Raw genomic sequence first — 18,265 nt, 5'->3', positions numbered from 1 at the left:
GATATATTAAGAATTAAGGGTTTTTTTATACATAATAATGGATCAAGGAACTAGGTCATCTCATATGGACTAAAGGTGCTGCTTGAGGTCAGGGGCCATATCTTACTCATCCTAGAGCCTAGCAAAGGAAAAAATAATGCAGTGGGTTTTCTCCTGTAATGTATGCGGTGACTCTCCACAGAGAGTTGTAGATAATGAACAATAGCAGCATCACCTAGACAAAGTGAAGCACCAGCTAATCATTACAGTATAATAATACCTCAAGTAAAGGGAAAGTACTTCTGTAACTCTTAAATAGAGCAGCAATCTGAACAGTGAATGTTTTCAGCAAGTTCATGAACCCTTGATTATAAAGCACTGAGATAATTATGCCCAATTGCTTTATAGTCATTTATTCATTAAATACTGAATAATCTGTTTTTTTTTAAAGGATTGGGAGACCCTGCTTGCTTTTATGTTGCTGTGATTTTTATTTTAAATGGAGTAATGATGGGATTGTTCTTCATATATGGTGCATACCTGAGGTAAGATTACTGTATTAAAAGATCTCTCAGTGGGCTTATGAGGACTGGCTGACATTTTCTGATTAAATGAAAAGGATAATTATGAGATTAATTGATTAATATGGAATTTTATAAATTTATTTTTTTCAGAAACTTAGCTGGTATCGCGCAACCAGAAACTAGAGCTGTCACTAAAATATCTTAAAAGCCAAAAAAATAAAAAATAAATAAAATATCTTAAAGGCCTCTCTTTTATCCTTGTGGGGATTTTTTTTAAAAAACTAATTAAAATTCCTTGAAGTTTTTAATGAGAATACTTCTAGACAATATGTAAAATTACTATAACAGGAATCTTTGGTTGGCATTAGTGGCAGGTTATTTCTAATTTTAGTGTCTGTAAATGTGAAATTAAGAAATAAGTAAAAGAAAACATGTATCACTGTAGCAGACACTTACATTTGATAGCCTATCTTTCTTGTTAATAGTACCACAATTTGGTTTGGGGTAGCAGTGTGTCCAATCTCAGGTGATAGGTTGAAGTTAATTACGACAATTATGTATTTTGCTTCCCACTCTCCATTGCTTCTTGGGATATCCATATGAGCTAGTTTTTTTCAGTGAAAAATATGGTGAAATCAGTCTTGTTTACACCTAGGAAAGCATTTGTCTTTCTCATAAAAGGATAGATTTCAGCTGTCCCTTCTCTGTCTCCTGCTTTTAAACTCAAATGTGATACCTGGAGCTGCTGCAGTCATCTTGTGACCCTGAAGGAAAGGCTATAAACATAGCATAAGTCTGCCCTAACGTCCTTGTGCTGCTGAACCAATGCCAACAGACACTTACCTTTCATTTTCTTGTTGAATGACATAATAAACATCCATGTTATTTAAGTCACTTTTGTTAGGTTTTGTTTCTTACAGCAGAATATATTCCTAACTGATCATCAGCTTTCTTTATAATGTTATTCTTGAACTGCACAACATTTAAAGTTAAAAATCTAGATCTAATCTTTCAGTAAGTATTGAGTTCATATTGGGTTTTCATAGGGTTTATGTCTATGTAGAGATTAATATATATACACTTCTTGTTTTAGGAAATTTTCAGCTTAAAAATACTAGCATAGTACCAATAAAAAATTGTGACATTTGCAACATTGTACCAGGTATCCTATCCAGCACAGTAAGTCAAGAAAAAGTAGTAGTAAGTATAAAGATTGGAAAACTTGGAAAAAAGAAACAAGTGTCTGTCCTTAAAGCAGATCACATGATTTTATGTAGAAAATCCAAAAGAATCTATGGGTAAAGTATTAAAATAATAAAATTTATAATGTTACTGAATACAAAAATTAATATGCAGACATTGTAAATCTATACTTTGTTTTTTAAAAGGATGCCATTTAGAAAAGCATTGAAAGCATGAAATTTTTGATAAATATTTGATAAAAAATATGTATGACCTCTTTGGGAAAATTGTAGAACTTTTTTAGAGACTTTTGGGAAATCTAAAGTGGATATCTAAATAAATATAAATAAATCATGGATTAGAAGACAAAATTAAAAAGTTGAGAGTTATTCCAGTTGATTTATAGATTCAGTACATTGCCAATTTTGTTTGCCTTGGTAAACTGATTTTAAAATTGTTCAGAAATGCACAGGGCCTAAAATAGTGGAGACATTCTTGAACAAGATAGGAGGACTTGCTTTACTAATCATTTCTGTATTATAAAACCGATATAAATAAGGCAATGTGATTGTCGCATAGGGATAGGCAAGTAGATCAGTGGAATAAAGCAGGTCTCAGAAACACTTGTCCCATTTAAAGACACTTGATGTATGATAGAGTGGATATTGTACATCAGTAGGTAAGGACCATCTTCTCAATAAATGGTGCTGGAATAATTGGAAGATCATAAGGAACAAAGAGAAGTTGGAACTATATGAAAATTAAATTCAAGTTAGATTACAAAATATGAAAGACAAAGTTATAAAATGCTTAAAATGTTATATAGAAGAATATCAGTAACTTGGGATAAGAAAAGATTTCTTTTAAACTTAAGAAAAGTTTTGCCATGAAGAAGAAAACTAATAAATTTGATGGGAAGAATTTAAGTTCCTCAAGATATTATACAATAAAATGATAAGCCACAGACTGGGAAAAGATACTGCAAAGCATATACCAAACATAGTATCCAGACATTACAATCATTAATTTGATGATTTAACTAATTTATTGAATGCTTACTGTGACCAGAAGCACTACTCTAGGTGCCAGGAATACAATCTCTGTCCTCATGGAATGTATATTCTAGAGGGTAGACAAAGACTAAGAAGACAGCCCAATAGAAAACTGCACAAAATATTCATGATCAAATATATACCAGAATTCCAAATTACCAATAAACATATGTGAAGTTGACCAACATCATTAGTTATCAGAAAAATACAAATTTAAACCATGACATACTATTTCACATCTACTAGATTGGCAAAAGAAACTTTTAACCATGGCAGATGGACATATAAATTAGTAAAATTATTTTGGAAAAACTGTGCATAATTTAGTAGAGTTGAAGGTGTAGATACCTTCTAACTCCACAATTCCATTATAAAGTATATACATACAGGGAACAAACTTGGTGGTTGCCACTGGGGAAGGGGGGTGGGGATACAGGTGTCCAGTTATGGAATGAATAAGTCACAGGGTGGAAAGGTACAGCATAGGGAATATAGTCAATGGCATTGTAATAGCGTTGTGTGGTGACAGGTGGTAGCTACACTTGTGAGTATAGATGTTGAATCGTTATGTTGTATACCTGAAGCTAATGTAACATTGTGTGCCAATTATACTAATATATATAAAAATATGTTTGTATACATATGCCTAAGAAATTTTGTACATGTACACCAGGAGGTATGTACAAGAATATAACAGTATTGTTTGTAATAGCTGCAAACTGAAAACAACTCAAATGTCTAACAACAGAGAAATGTACACATTACAGTTCATTAATACAGTGGAATACTATACAATATTGAGAATGAATGAGCTATAGCTACATACATCAACATGGACAAATCTTACAAATATAGTGTTGAATGAATGAAGGTAAGCACAAACTTAAAAGATGCAACTTCCATTTGTGTAAAGTTTAAGAACGGATTAAATCATACTATTGATATGTGTATAGATGTGGTTATGTTAATAATCACAAAAATCAGGATAGTGGCTGTCTGAAGGGGTATCAAGTGGGGACCCAGAGTGTGATGATCAGTTTTCTGTTCCAATGATATTATGCTTTTAGTTACAAGTATGTTCACTTTATAATTGTTCTAGGAACTAGAAAATTTTATGTACTTTTTTATTTATGCCTTATAGGAAAATATAAACTCATCAGTATTTTGAGGGAAAATTACTTTTAGATTATGTTGGCAGGCTTTAAAATGTTCTATTTTTGAAATTAGCTCCTATTATGCTTCTTTAATATGGAAAATGTTACACAAGACTAAATTTTTTTTAAATTTGTATTTTTCACTGGGAGAGCTCCTCAGGAGGTGATGGTCTTCTCTAAATTGGTTACACAGTTCTGTAATATCAAATACATTATTAGGCTCCAGTCTTTGAGAAGGATATGTAGATATAAAAAATGTTGGCTATAAAAGTGTTGCCAAAACTGTGAGGAGATTGGAAGTGATGGCATATGAGAAACAAAAGAAATAGGAATTGGGGGTAAATTTTTTATTTCTTACCCTGGCCGCTCTCCCCTGTTGGTGTTAACTTGGAAGGAAGAATAGGAATTTTCCATTTCTCTTCTTTTGGTGGTTAATGATAAAATGGTAACCTGCATATCTGACTTTATCAAGTCCAAAATTAATTGAGATCTTTCCCCTTCTTCTGATCAGTACAAAGAATTTTAGGACACTTTGCTTCAAAACAGCCCCTCACATCTTATAATTACTATCATAGTTTAGTGCCTCTATTACCCTCCACAGCAGGCACTATTATTGCTGTTTATATTGTCAATTCTTTTTTTTTTTGTATTGTCAATTCTTGCTTAGATTTATATCCACATGATCCTACGTTCTGTAGGCTGCATTTGTTCTGCTTCTCACACCTTCCTCCTCGCAATTTCTTTCTTTTTAGAGACATCCTTTGAATTTTCTTTAGTGAAAATCTATTAATGGTAAATCACTTCCCATTAGCTTTGCTTGTTTTGAGCTCATTCCATCTGTTCTTCCATCATTCATGTGATATTTATTGTCTTCCAAGTGTGAAGCTGTGGATACAGTGATGAAAACTTACAAAGAAAAGGCAACTTTAAGAAATGGTTCTTTTTTTTTTTTTTTTTAAAGATTTTATTTATTTATTTGACAGAGAGAAACACAGTGAGAGAGGGAACACAAGCAGGGGGAGTGGGAGAGGGAGAAGCAGGCTCCCCGCTGAGCAGAAAGCCCGATGTGGGGCTCCATCCCAGGACCCTGGGATCATGACCTGAGCCGAAGGCAGACGCTTGATGACTGAGCCACCCAGGCGCCCCAGGAAATGGTTCTTAATCTTTGATGATCATCAGCCATTCAGGATCTGAGTTTTGTATTCTGCATGGTGGTTTCTTTGGGACTGAATCAAAGAATGTTTGCAGTAATTTAGACAGTTCAAAGTCACTGTTAAGTGAAACTGCTGGGCTCTTGTCTTTGTCTCTCAGTCACTGAAATCCAATTTCAATAAAAAACTGGCCTCCAGAAAATTCAGAGAATGCAATATAGACTTTGAAGTCCTGGCCTGCCTGTTAAAAATTTTTACATTCACATCTTATATGTTTTATTTAGAAAATATTTTAAATACAACAAATTATAAAATTCAGATTACTTTGTATGTATATTTTGTATACTTGTACATTCAAGATTAAAACCTTACATGCATACTTTTGAAATTTTTGCATTATTTTGTATGGGGTTTAGTACTATAGCATTTTAAATATGACTTTAAATTCTAAGATAATTTTGTAAAAAACTCACTATATTTTTATGAATTATTAATGTATACTCTTTTTTTTTTAACAGTGGGACTCAACTTGGAGGTCTAATTACAGTATTATGCTACTTTTTCAACCATGGAGAGGTTTGTTTTCTAGAAAATAGTTTTTAAGATAGAGGGGCTGTATAGGAACAAGGAAGTATATTCATCAAAACAATATATAATTTGCATGTTATTTAGGACTTTGCAATATTTTATCATGTTAATATTCATATTTTAATCATGTCTATCCACATTTTACATAATTAGAATTTATGATGTGAAATATCTTGCCTGATTTTTAGTGTACCTATATTTTGTAGAAAATCCAAAAACTCTGTTTTTTTGAAAAAGGAAATACTGTACTTATTGAGTTCAGGCACTTTATATAAACATTATCTCATTTACTCCCATGACACTTTTATGGAAGGTAGTTATTATCCTCACAGTAGAAGATATGAAATTGAAATTTATAGTTGTTACGTTACTTATACAAGATTCCACATTCAATAACTGATGAAACTGGGCTTCCCATTTTCCATCTGTCTGGCTCCAAAACCTTGCTTCCTTCTATTACATCATGCTGCCTTTTCAATTACACAAAATGCTGAATTCAAAATAGAAATTTACTAACTCAGTCCAATGGGATATAGTCCACCTACAAAGAGTTCATAGAAACTTATTTAGAATATGTTAGATTCATTCAACAGTATACTGAGTATGTAACCTGTGCCAGATTCTGTTCGATGCTGAGATGTAGCAATGAAAAGTGAGAGAATATGACTGCTAGCTTTTGGAAACTATATAATATGTTGTGGCATGGATTACATAGGGTTGGTTGAAGTTTTTATCCATTACTACTAGAAAAGGTAAATAATTGATGAATTTTAGAAAATCAGACAAAGGAATCATAAAAATTATACATAAATATGTAAACTTAAACAAATGCATTCATTTACCAGTGTGTTCATGTAAAGACAAAACCTTTTCTTTGAGTATGCCAGATGAATTGACTTTCTTATATATACCATAATCCATCTTTTAAAGTTTAGTTTTGGTTTCTTGGAAGAGGAGTAATAAGAGTTTATAAGAGTTTCAATTCTTTCTAGAATTTTAGAGTTCTTGATATAAAACTTTTATAATATTCTCACTCATGTCTTAAAAATAGTTTTAAAGTCTATACAAAATGTCAGTACTTTAATTTATGTATCACATTAGTAATTTCCAGATACTTCCAGGTGTTTTTAGAAACTTAACCGTTAACTCTTTTGAAGGTGTTATTTCACAAATTCAGAGACAATTTTAGTTACTTGTAGTGTGTGCTTATACTCATTAAACTTGTTATGTTTAAACTCTCTTGGTGTTTGTGAATGCCCTAGGTGACACTTGGTTAGATTTTTTCTGGGCATGCATACATGCCAAAGCCCTGGGATGCCAGGGTCCTTACTGCAGAGCTGGAATGTGGATCTGGTTTTTCAGTTCCAAAATCCTCACCACTCCTATACCTACCATCTTGTTTGCCCTTTAGGTTTCTTATGTTTGGCATTTTTGGGTTTTTCTTGCTTCTGGACTTGCTAGTTAATGGCTCTCTACCTAATGCCTATATGCACATTAAGAGAGCTCCAGAAACTGAGAAGCTATCCCAGGTATTCATAAATTAGTGAGTCTAGTATTAAAATTATTAAAACCAACCTACTCATGATTTTTAGATTAATATTTATTGCGATGGAACATAAAGTGAAGTATTTTATTGATTTCAGGCTACCCGTGTAATGTGGACACCACCTCTCCGGGAAAGTTTTTCATATCCATTTCTTGTACTTCAGATGTGCATTTTAACTTTGATTCTCAGGTAATTTTTATTTATAAAATAAATCTAAATATATTTTAAGTTTCTTAATTAAGCCTATTAAGTTATAATTATCAAATTTTGTTTTCCCTTTATTTTTACTTTAAAAATAGAGTATCCAGTTGAGAAAATAATCTAAAATTACTATGTAAAAAGTTGCTTTCTACTTAAGAGTCTAGACTACAGGTTTTAGGTAATCTAAATTCCTAGAAAGATGGTTTATTTTCCAATTTTTGGAAGTGATTTTAGTCTAACCAGTCAGGGGTTTCATGGAATGAAATGTGTTAACTACAACATTTAGGACTGTAGCCTTTATATGCTTTATACTCTGTAGCTTAGCCAGAAGTCACTTTTGTTTGGTAAATATAAGATAACAGAACATAATATATTTTGTGATAATATTACTAAACAATATGAACATTTAAAATTTTGCTTTTGAAAATTTATATACCATAGTATAAGGATTTATCAAAATCTAATACAACTTTTATTATTTACACAAAATGTTTACAGCTCTTTTTTCATATTCTAAAAGATACTAAAACCATCTGTGGTAAAAGGTGTTGGTTACTGATACATCTTTTAATTGCAGACTGGGCAGTTTAAACTTCAATATGCAGTAGTTTATAACTGCATTCTAGAATTTTTTTTCAGTCATTGTTTTAATTTTTTTCTTTAAAGTGTTCTCATAGTCGTTAATTTAATATTGCACCAACACTTACACTTTTCTTCATTGCTTTTTGAAATCTAAAAGCAGTGGTATGTAAAACTGTTGTGGCTCGTATAGGCTGCATATTTTGAGATATTGGAGGGTCAATTCACACTATTTTCTGACCATATTGCTGGAGTATTAAATTTCTAATATGCTTAGTGAAAGGAAAATAAACTTTATGTTTAAAGTATTGTATTTACTGATAAATGAGATACAATATTTAAAGCTCTACTTAAGATTGTTTTATGCTAAGCATTTTTATAACCCAGGTATTTTCACTTCTTTTTAATGGGCTTTTAAATTTAACTATATTTTGTTACCTTATATCAAAGGTAAGGGGTCATTAGATTTCATCATTTTTCAGTTAGCTTTTCTGTTTAGTGTGATAGGCTACTTTTATGGTAAAACTTATTGGTATCAATTCTCTCTATTAAGGACCGCGATCAGTAATAGAAGGCATTTTATTGCACTCTGTCTTTCCAATGTTGCTTTTATGCTTCCCTGGCAGTTTGCTCAGTTTATACTTTTTACACAGGTAAGATGATTTTAAACTAATTTAAGTTCAATGCAAGATGTACTTGGTTGTTTTTATAGAAGTTTTATAATGTCATTATGTTTCTGCCCTAATAGATTTTCAAAATGTGGAATAATTATGAAGTTTACGTATGTGTATGATTTTTAAAAAATTATGTAAATCTACATTCTATTAATGTATTGGTTTAGTTAGGCACATCTTATTGATCAACATGCAACAGACTTTTTCCTATTACTTTATTTTTTATTATTTTTTTATTTTATTATGTTAATCACGATACATTACATCATTAATTTTTGATGTAGTGTTCCGTGATTCATTGTTTGTGTATAACACCCAGTGCTTCATTCAATATGTGCCCTCTTTAATACCCACCACCAGGCTAACCCATCCCCCCACCTCCTCCCCTCTAGAACCCTCAGTTTGTTTCTCAGAGTCCATAGTCTCTCATGGTTCATCTCCCCCTCCAATTGCCCCCCTTCATTTTTCCCTTCCTACTATCTTCTTCTTTTTTTAACATATAATGTATTATTTGTTTCAGAGGTACAGGTCTGTGATTCAACAGTCTTACACAATTGACAGCATTCACCATAGAACATACCCTCCCCAATGTCTATCACCCAGCCACCCCATGCCTCCCACCCCCCACCACTCCAGCAACCCTCAGTTTGTTTCCTGAAATTAAGAATTGTTCATATCAGTGAGATCATATGATACATGTCTTTCTCTGATTGACTTATTTCACTCAGCATAATACCCTCCAGGTCCCACGTTGTTGCAAATGGCAAGATTTCATTCCTTTTGACGGCTGCATAATACTCCTGTGTGTGTGTGTGTGTGTGTGTGTGTGTGTGTGTGTGTATGTATATATACCACATCTTTTTTATCCATTCATCTGTCGATGGACATCTTGGCTCTTTCCATAGTTTGGCTACTATGGACATTGCTGCTATAAACATGGGGGTGCACATACCTCTTCGGATCACTACATTTCTATCTTTGGGGTAAATACCCAGTAGTGAAATTGCTGGGTCGTATGGTAGCTCTATTTTCAACTTTTTGAGGAACCTCCATACTGTTTTCCAGAGTGGCTGCACCAGCTTGCATTCCCACCAACAGTGTAGGAGGGCTCCCCTTTCTCCTTATCCCCGCCAACATCTGTCATTTCCTGACTGGTTAATTTTAGCCATTCTGACTGGTGTGAGATGGTATCTCACTGAGGTTTTCATTTGGATTTCCCTGATGCCGAGCGATGTTGAGCACTTTTTTCATGTGTCTGTTGGCCATTTGGATGTCTTCTTTGGAAAAATGTCTGTTCATGTCTTCTGCCCATTTCTTGATTGGATTACTTGTTCTTTGGGTGTTGAGTTTGATAAGTTCTTTATAGATTTTGGATACTAGCCCTTTATCTGGTATGTCATTTGCAAATATCTTCTCCCATTCTGTCGGTTGTCTTTTGGTTTTGTTGACTGTTTCTTTTGCTGTGCAAAAGCTTTTTATCTTGATGAAGTCCCAATAGTTCATTTTTGCCCTTGCTTCCCTTGCCTTTGGCGATGTTTCTAGGAAGAAGTTGCTGTGGCTGAGGTCGAAGAGGTTGCTGCCTGTGTTCTCCTTTAGGATGTTGATGGACTCCTGTCTCACATTGAGGTCTTTCAACCATTGGGAGTCTATTTTTGTGTGTGGTGTAAGGAAATGGTCCAGTTTCATTCTTCTGCATGTGGCTGTCCAATTTTCCCAACACCATTTGTTGAAGAGACTGTCTTTTTTCCATTGGACATTCTTTCCTGCTTTGTCGAAGATGAGTTGACCATAGAGTTGAGGGTCCATTTCTGGGCTCTCTATTCTGTTCCATTGATCTATGTGTTTGTTTTTGTGCCAGTACCATACTGTCTTGATGATGACAGCTTTGTAATAGAGCTTGAAGTCCGGAATTGTGATGCCACCAGCTTTGCTTTTCTTTTTCAATATTCCTCTGGCTATTCGGGGTCTTTACTGGTTCCATACAAATTTTAGGATTATTTGTTCCATTTCTTTGAAAAAAGTTGATGATATTTTGGTAGGGATTGCATTAAATGTGTAGATTGCTCTAGGTGGCATTGACATCTTCACAATATTTGTTCTTCCAATCCATGAGCATGGAACGTTTTTCCATTTCTTTGTGTCTTCCTCAATTTCTTTCATGAGTATTTTATAGTTTTCTGAGTACAGATCCTTTGCCTCTTTGGTTAGATTTATTCCTAGGTATCTTATGGTTTTGGGTGCAACTGTAAATGGGATCAACTCCTTAATTTCTCTTTCTTCTGTCTTGTTGGTGTATAGGAATGACACTTGATTTCTGTGCATTGATTTTATATCCTGCCACTTTACTGAATTCCTGTATGAGTTCTAGCAGTTTTGGGTGGAGTCTTTTGGGTTTTCCACATAAAATACCGTATCATCTGCAAAGAGTGAGAGTTTGACTTCTTCTTTGCTGATTTGGATGCCTTTCATTTCTTTTTGTTGTCTGATTGCTGTGGCTAGGACTTCTAGTACTCTGTTGAATAGCAGTGGTGATGGTGGACATCCCTGCTGTGTTCCTGACCTTAGGGGGAAAGCTCTCAATTTTTCCCCATGGAGAATGATATTTGCTGTGGGTTTTTCATAGATGGCTTTTATGAAATTGAGGTATGTACCCTCTATCCCTATACTCTGAAGAGTTTTGGTCAAGAAAGGATACTGTACTTTGTCAAATGCTTTTTCTGCATCTATTGAGAGGATCATATGGTTCTTGTTCTTTCTTCTATTAATATACTGTATCACATTGATTGATTTGCTGATGTTGAACCAACCTTGCAGCCCAGGAATAAATCCCACTTGGTAGTGGTGAATAATCCTTTTAATGTACTGTTGGATCCTATTGGCTAGTATTTTGGTGAGAATTTTTGCATTCATGTTCATCAGGGATATTGGTCTGTAATTCTCCTTTTTGATGGGGTCTTTGTCTGGTTTTGGGATCAAGGTAATGGTGGCCTCATAAAACGAGTTTGGAAGTTTTCCTTCCATTTCTATTTTTTGGAACAGTTTCAGAAGAATAGGTATTAATTCTTCTTTAAATGTTTGGTAGAATTCCCCTGGGAAGCCATCTGGCCCTGGGGTCTTGTTTCTTGGGAGATTTTTGATGACTGCTTCAATTTCCTTAGTGGTTATAGGTCTGTTCAGGTTTTCTATTTCTTCCTGGTTCAGTTTTGGTAGTTGATACATCTCTAGGAATGCATCCTTTCTTCCAGATTATCTAATTTCCTGGCATAGAGTTGCTTATAATATGTTCTTATAATTGTTTGTATTTCTTTGGTGTTGGTTGTGATCTCTCCTCTTTCATTCATGATTTTATTTATTTGTGTCATTTCTCTTTTCTTTTTGATAAGTCTGGCCAGGGATTTATCAATCTTGTTAATTCTTTCAAAGAACCAGCTCCTAGTTTCGTTGATCTGTTCTGCTGTTCTTTTAGTTTCTATTTCATTGATTTCTGCTCTTATCTTTATTATTTCTCTTCTTCTGCTGGGGTTTAGGCTTTACTTGCTGTTCTTTCTCCAGCTCCTTTAGGTGTAGGGTTCGGTTGTATATTTGAGACCTTTCTTGTTTCTTGAGAAAGGTTTGTTTTGCTATATACTTTCCTCTTAGGACTACCTTTGCCGCATCCCAAAGATTTTGAACAGTTGTGTTTTCATTTTCTTTTGTTTCCATGAATTTTTTAAATTCTTCTTTAATTTCCTGGTTGAGCCATTCATTCTTTAGTCGGATGCTTTTTAGCCTCCATGTATTTGAGTTCTTTCCAACTTTCCTCTTGTGATTGAGTTCTAGTTTCAAAGCATTGTGGTCTGAAAATACACAGGGAATGATCCCAATCTTTTGGTACCAGTTGAGACCTGACTTGTGACCTAGGATGTGATCTATTCTGGAGAATGTTCCATGGGCACTAGAGAAGAATGTGTATTCTGTTGCTTTGGGATGGAATGTTCTGAATATATCTGTGAAGTCCATTTGGTCCAGTGTGTCATTTAAAGTCTTTATTTCCTTGTTGATCTTTTGCTTAGATGATCTGTCCATTTCAGTGAGGGGGGTGTTAAAGTCCCCCACTTTTATTGTATTGTTTTCGATGTGTTTCTTTGCTTTTGTTATTAATTGGCTTATATAATTGGCTGCTCCCATGTTAGGGGATAGATATTTACAATTGTTAGATCTTCTTGTTGGGTAGACCCTTTAAGTAGAATATAGTGTCCTTCCTCTTCTCTTATTATAGTCTTTGGTTTAAAATCTAATTTGTCTGATATAAGGATTGCCATCCCAGCTTTTTTTTGGTGTCCATTAGCATGGTAAATGGTTTTCCACCCCCTCACTTTCAATCTGGGGGTGTCTTTGGGTCTAAAATGAGTCTCTTGCAGACAGCATATCGATGGGTCTTGTTTTTTTATCCAATCTGATAGCCTGTGTCTTTTGATTGGGGCATTTAGCCCATTTACATTCATGGTAACTATTGAAGATAGGAATTTAGTGCCATTGTATTGCCTGTAAGCTGACTGTTACTATATATTGTCTGTGTTCCTTTCTGGTCTATGTTGCTTTTAGGCTCTCTCTTTGCTTAGAGGACCCCTTTCAAGATTTCTTGTAGGGCTGGTTTCGTGTTTGCAAATTCCTTTAGTTTTTGTTTGTCCTGGAAGCTTTTGATCTCTCCTTCTATTTTCAATGACAGCCTAGCTGGATATAGTATTCTTGGCTGCATATTTTTCTTATTTAGTGCTCTGAATATGTCATGCCAGTCCTTTCTGGCCTGTCAGGTCTCAGTGGATAGGTCTGTTGCCAATCTAATGTTTCTACCATTGTAGGTTACAGATCTCTTGTCCCAAGCTGCTTTCAGGACTTTCTCTTTGTTGCTGAGACTCGTAAGTTTTACTATTAGATGTCAGGGTGTTGACCTATTTTTATTGATTTTGAGGGGGGTTCTCTGTGCCTCCTGGATTTTGATGCCTGTTTCCTTCCCCAGATTAGGGAAGTTCTCTGCTATAATTTGCTCCAATATACCTTCTGCCCCTCCCTTTCTTTCTTCTTCTTCTGGGATCCCAATTATTCTAATATTGTTTCATCTTATCATATCACTTATTTCTCGAATTCTGCCCTCGTGACCCACGAGGAGTTGTTTATCTCTCTTTTTCTCAGCTTCTTTATTTTCCATCATTTGGTCTTCTATATCACTAATTCCTCTTCTGCCTCATTTATCCTAGCAGTTAGAGCCTCCATTTTTGATTGTACCTCATTAGTAGCCTTTTTGATTTTGTCTTGGTTAGATTTTAGTTTGTTTATTTCTCCAGAGAGGGTTTCTCTGATATCTTCCATGCTTTTTTCAAGCCCAGGTAGTATCTTTAAAATCATCATTCTGAACTCTGGTTCCAATATCTTACTAATGTCTGTATTGATTAGGTCCCTGGCAGTCGGTACTGCCTCTTGTTCTTTTTTTTTCAGATGATTTTTTTCCGTCTTGTCATTTTGTCCAGAGGACAATAGATGAATGAGAGAACATAATGCCAACAGGGTAACAACGTCTCCAGAAAATATACACTAAACAAATCAGAAGAGACCTGAAACCAGGGGAAAAGACAGGGAAAGAAGAAAAATGAAAAAAAAAAAAAGGAAAAAGATAAAGAAAAAAAAAGAATATGATCAAATATGATCAGGCTGGTGCATAGATCAGTGCTACACACTAGATTTTGGGCATATTTTGATCTGTTAGAAGAAAGTGCCTCCCAAAATTTTAAAGAAAGAAAAACTTACAAAACTTACAAAAGTAAGGGTAAATATGATGAAGGGATGGACTATGACTGTAAAGATGAAAATTATAAAAGATTTTATTTTATTAAAGATTTTATTTATTTATTTGACAGAGAGATAGAGAGCACAGATAGGCAGAGTGGCAGGCAGAGGGAGAAGCAGGCTCTCTGTTTAGCAGGGAGCCCGATGCGGGGCTCAATCCCAGGACCCTGGGATCATGACCTGAGCCGAAGGCACACACTTAACGACTGAGCCACTCAGGCACCCCATAAAAGATTTTATAAAAGGAATTGATAAGAAGTTGGTTGAAAAAAGAAAGAAGAGGATTTAAAAAAAAAAAATAGGGAGAGAATGTGATCAGGCAGGAGACTAGAACAAAGCCATACAGTAGAGATTTAAGGTATATTTTGGTCTGTTAGAAGAAACTGTATCCCAAAATTTTAAAGAGAGAACAACTTATATATATACCAAAAATAAGGTTAACTAGTATGAAGGGATAGAATATGACTCTTCTGGAAAGTGGTCGCTTTTCTGTTCAGAGAGTTGCTGATATTCTTTTCTTCGATCTCCTGTTGAGTTCCTAGGTGTTCAGAATGGTTTGATCCCTATCTAGCTGAATTCCTGGGACCAGACGAAATTTAGGTCTCTTGCTCCTCTCCCTCCTATTACTTTAATTCACAATTTTTCTTGTTTATATTTGAGATGATCTCTATAAATTTGTCTGTAGATTTTCCTTTTATCTTAGGAATCATTTTGGATACCAAGTTACACAACATGGTAAGGGCTAATCCTACTCTTCATGGTAAGGGGATCTGCTTCTAATCTAGCTGTTGGCTCTTTTGTCTGAAGGGCAGAATCTTACTGGACACCATTTCTCAGACCTTCAATCATGACATTATTTGAGTGAATTTGGGGCCATATCCTGTTTCCCCAAACAACTAAGTAACTAATGGCAAGAGACTGAGCTGGGGAATTAGTTGAAGATTAATTTTGATGAGATTTCATGATAAGCTAAATTTTACATTAGAACTCCTTTCCGGGGCGCCTGGGTGGCTCAGTCGTTATGATTCCAGGGTCCTGGGATCGAGCCCCGCATTGGGCTCCCTGCTCGGCGGGAAGCCTGCTTCTCCCTCTCCCACTCCCCCTGCTTGTGTTCCCTCTCTAGCTGTCTCTCTCTCTCTCTCTGTCAAATAAATAAATAAAAAATCTTAAAAAAAAAAAAAAAAGAACTCCTTTCCACCTAACTAACCATCACTGATAATAATAATGTTCTCTATTGGCAATGAGAAATTGTGCCAAGAAGGCTTGTGCTGCTAGTTATTTACAAAAATTAAATTATAACGTCAACTTAATTGGTGCTGCATGTTTAAAGTATTCTCTCTGCTTTACTTCCTTATAGTTGGCCCACAGGAAGTCTGTGGTTTCCATTATTTGCACATGCCAACATAGATTTCTAATGTGCATCACTTCCTTGCAAGCACATTTATTAATCCACTGGTGCTGATGAATCTCTTTAAGTAGCTGTTTGGGTAATTTTGATGTTGCTTTAATGATTTTCTCTCCATTCAAAAGATGTGTTAAGCTTTCAGTTTTCTTTTTTGTCTTTTTTCTTTCATTATTGAGATATAATTGACAAGTAACATTTTGTAAGTTTAAGGTATACAATATGTTCATTTGACACATTATTATATTTCAGTATGATTACCACCTTAGTGTTAAACATATCTGTTAGGTCACATAATTATTATTTCTTTGTGGTGGTGAGAGCATTTAAAATTTAGTCTCTAAGCAACTTTGAAGTATATAATACAGCATTGAATATTATCACTGTGCTGGGTGTTAGATCTCTAGAACTTATCCATCTTCTAGTTGCAAATTGGACCCTCTGTCCAGTGTCTCTCTTATTCCCCCATCCCTCAGCCCTCATAACCACAATTCTACTCTTCGTTTCTACAAGTACGGCTTTTTTAGATTCCATATGTAAGTGATACCATAGTATTTGTCTTTCTCTGTCTGACTTACCTCACTTAGCATAATGCCTTCAAGGTCCATCTATGTTAAATTCTATGTATAAGTAACAGAGTCAAAAGTTTACAGAAGAGTTTTATGTTCAATTTCAGTTTTTATGTTTTCAGTGCACAATGCACTCATCTCTGATTTCAGGAACAAAATTGGTCCAAAGCCTGATCTGATTCAAAATTCTTTTTTGTTTCCTGGAAAAAAAATTTCACCCACCCTCAGACCTACTCACCTTGAGGCTAATACTAGCCTCATGATGAAACCTTCTTCTGGAGGGAAGAAGAAAACAGTTTCACAGCATAATGTTGACTCTGTTGCTTGTATTTAAATGAGAGGGTTCTCTTTTCAACCAGCAATTCAAATAACATTTCAGCAACTGAGCAGAATTTTCACCCATGAAGTGTTTCTCTTAGCCAAAGCTTATTTGTGATAGTTAAGAAAGGTGGTCTAGACTTGGATATCCTAACAATATTGGTCTATGAGAGGAAAGAAAAGTAAACTTAACATATGCTAGACTTCAGTATTAGAGTTTATTTCATTTAACCCTCAAGGAGTCCAGTCAGATGGATATTACAGATGAAGACACAAAGGCTCAAAGATTAAATTAAAATCAAGTCTGTCCAATTGCAAAGCTCCAGCATTTTCCAGTTTATTTTTGTTGCATCTCTAAGGCCTTTGAACTCTTCTCTATTGAAGGTTATGTACTTGGCTATATTATCTTACTTCCTTGCTAAAATGCCTTCAGGTTTCATGCAGCATTAATAAAAGAAATATGTATTTGAAGAATATTTCTGTACCTTTTGTGAAACTATCATTAATTGAGTGTACTCTGGTATCTAATTGCTTCCCTATATAAGTACCTATATGACACATTTTTCCATAATTAGCATCAAGATTAACTTTCCTCTCCAGGTGAATTTATGAACTTCCTTTTAACAACTGTAACTATTCTATTAAATGAGGGGAATTCAACAGGAGACAAGCAGAAAGCAACTGCATTTTTATACTCCTAATCCCTCTTAAAACCTGTGTTCTAGATTTGTTTCTCTCCCACCCCCCCAAATTTAGATGAAATCTTAGGAGGTTCCGTACATATTCTTTTCCTTTTCATTTTGAAGAAAAGTTTCATTTCAGTAAAAAAATTTTTTTTGAGATCTTTAAAATGTTGTGTCTTCTGACCATTAAAATGGTATATATCCATTTATTTAGTTCTTGTTTAATTTCCTTTAATAATGTTACATAGATGTTTCATTAAATTTGTTCTCAGATGTTTCATTAGATTTGTTTCCTTATATAGGAAAGCAATTAGATAACAGAGTACACTCAATTTTCTATTTTTTTTTTTAAAGATTTTATTTATTTATTTGAGAGAGAGAGAATGAGAGAGAGCAAGCACATGAGAGGGGGGAGGGTCAGAGGGAGAAGCAGACTCCCTGCCGAGCAGGGAGCCCGATGCGGGACTCGATCCAGGGACTCCAGGATCATGACCTGAGCCGAAGGCAGTCGCTTAACCAACTGAGCCACCCAGGCGCCCTCAATTTTCTATTTTTGATGCATTTTAAAAGATTGGGTATTTTGTATTTGTTAGGTATATAGTCCTACATGTGTTAATTAGGCAAAGTCTGTTAATTGTGCTGTTCAAATTTTTTAGGTATCTATTTTTGTTTATTTCAGTTACTAGAGGAGGAATGTCTTAAAATCTTCCACTTTAACAGTTGATTTGTTGATGTCTACTTTTAGTTCTGCAAATTCTTACTTTAAATATTTTGATGCAATATTATGATGTGCACAATTGTTAAACATTCTTTTTATTTTTATGTTTTGTGCTTTAAAAA

At 34.6% G+C, this 18,265-nt stretch overlaps 1 protein-coding gene across 1 annotated transcript in view; it reads left to right on the top strand.

Moving 5' to 3' along the window:
* The window catches only part of DPY19L2 (dpy-19 like 2), a 91,476-nt gene that overhangs the window by 20,461 nt on the left and 52,750 nt on the right, over positions 1-18,265 (top strand). Inside the window, exons 6-9 of the mRNA XM_021699335.1 lie at positions 431-524; positions 5,561-5,618; positions 7,274-7,365; positions 8,510-8,609. Coding sequence (XP_021555010.1) covers positions 431-524; positions 5,561-5,618; positions 7,274-7,365; positions 8,510-8,609 — 344 coding nt within the window. The remainder of the gene's footprint in view (positions 1-430; positions 525-5,560; positions 5,619-7,273; positions 7,366-8,509; positions 8,610-18,265) is intronic.

The sequence above is a fragment of the Neomonachus schauinslandi genome, chromosome 12 (assembly GCF_002201575.2).
Source record: "Neomonachus schauinslandi chromosome 12, ASM220157v2, whole genome shotgun sequence".
Taxonomy (NCBI): domain Eukaryota; kingdom Metazoa; phylum Chordata; class Mammalia; order Carnivora; family Phocidae; genus Neomonachus; species Neomonachus schauinslandi.
This window is presented reverse-complemented; position numbering and strand designations above follow the sequence as displayed.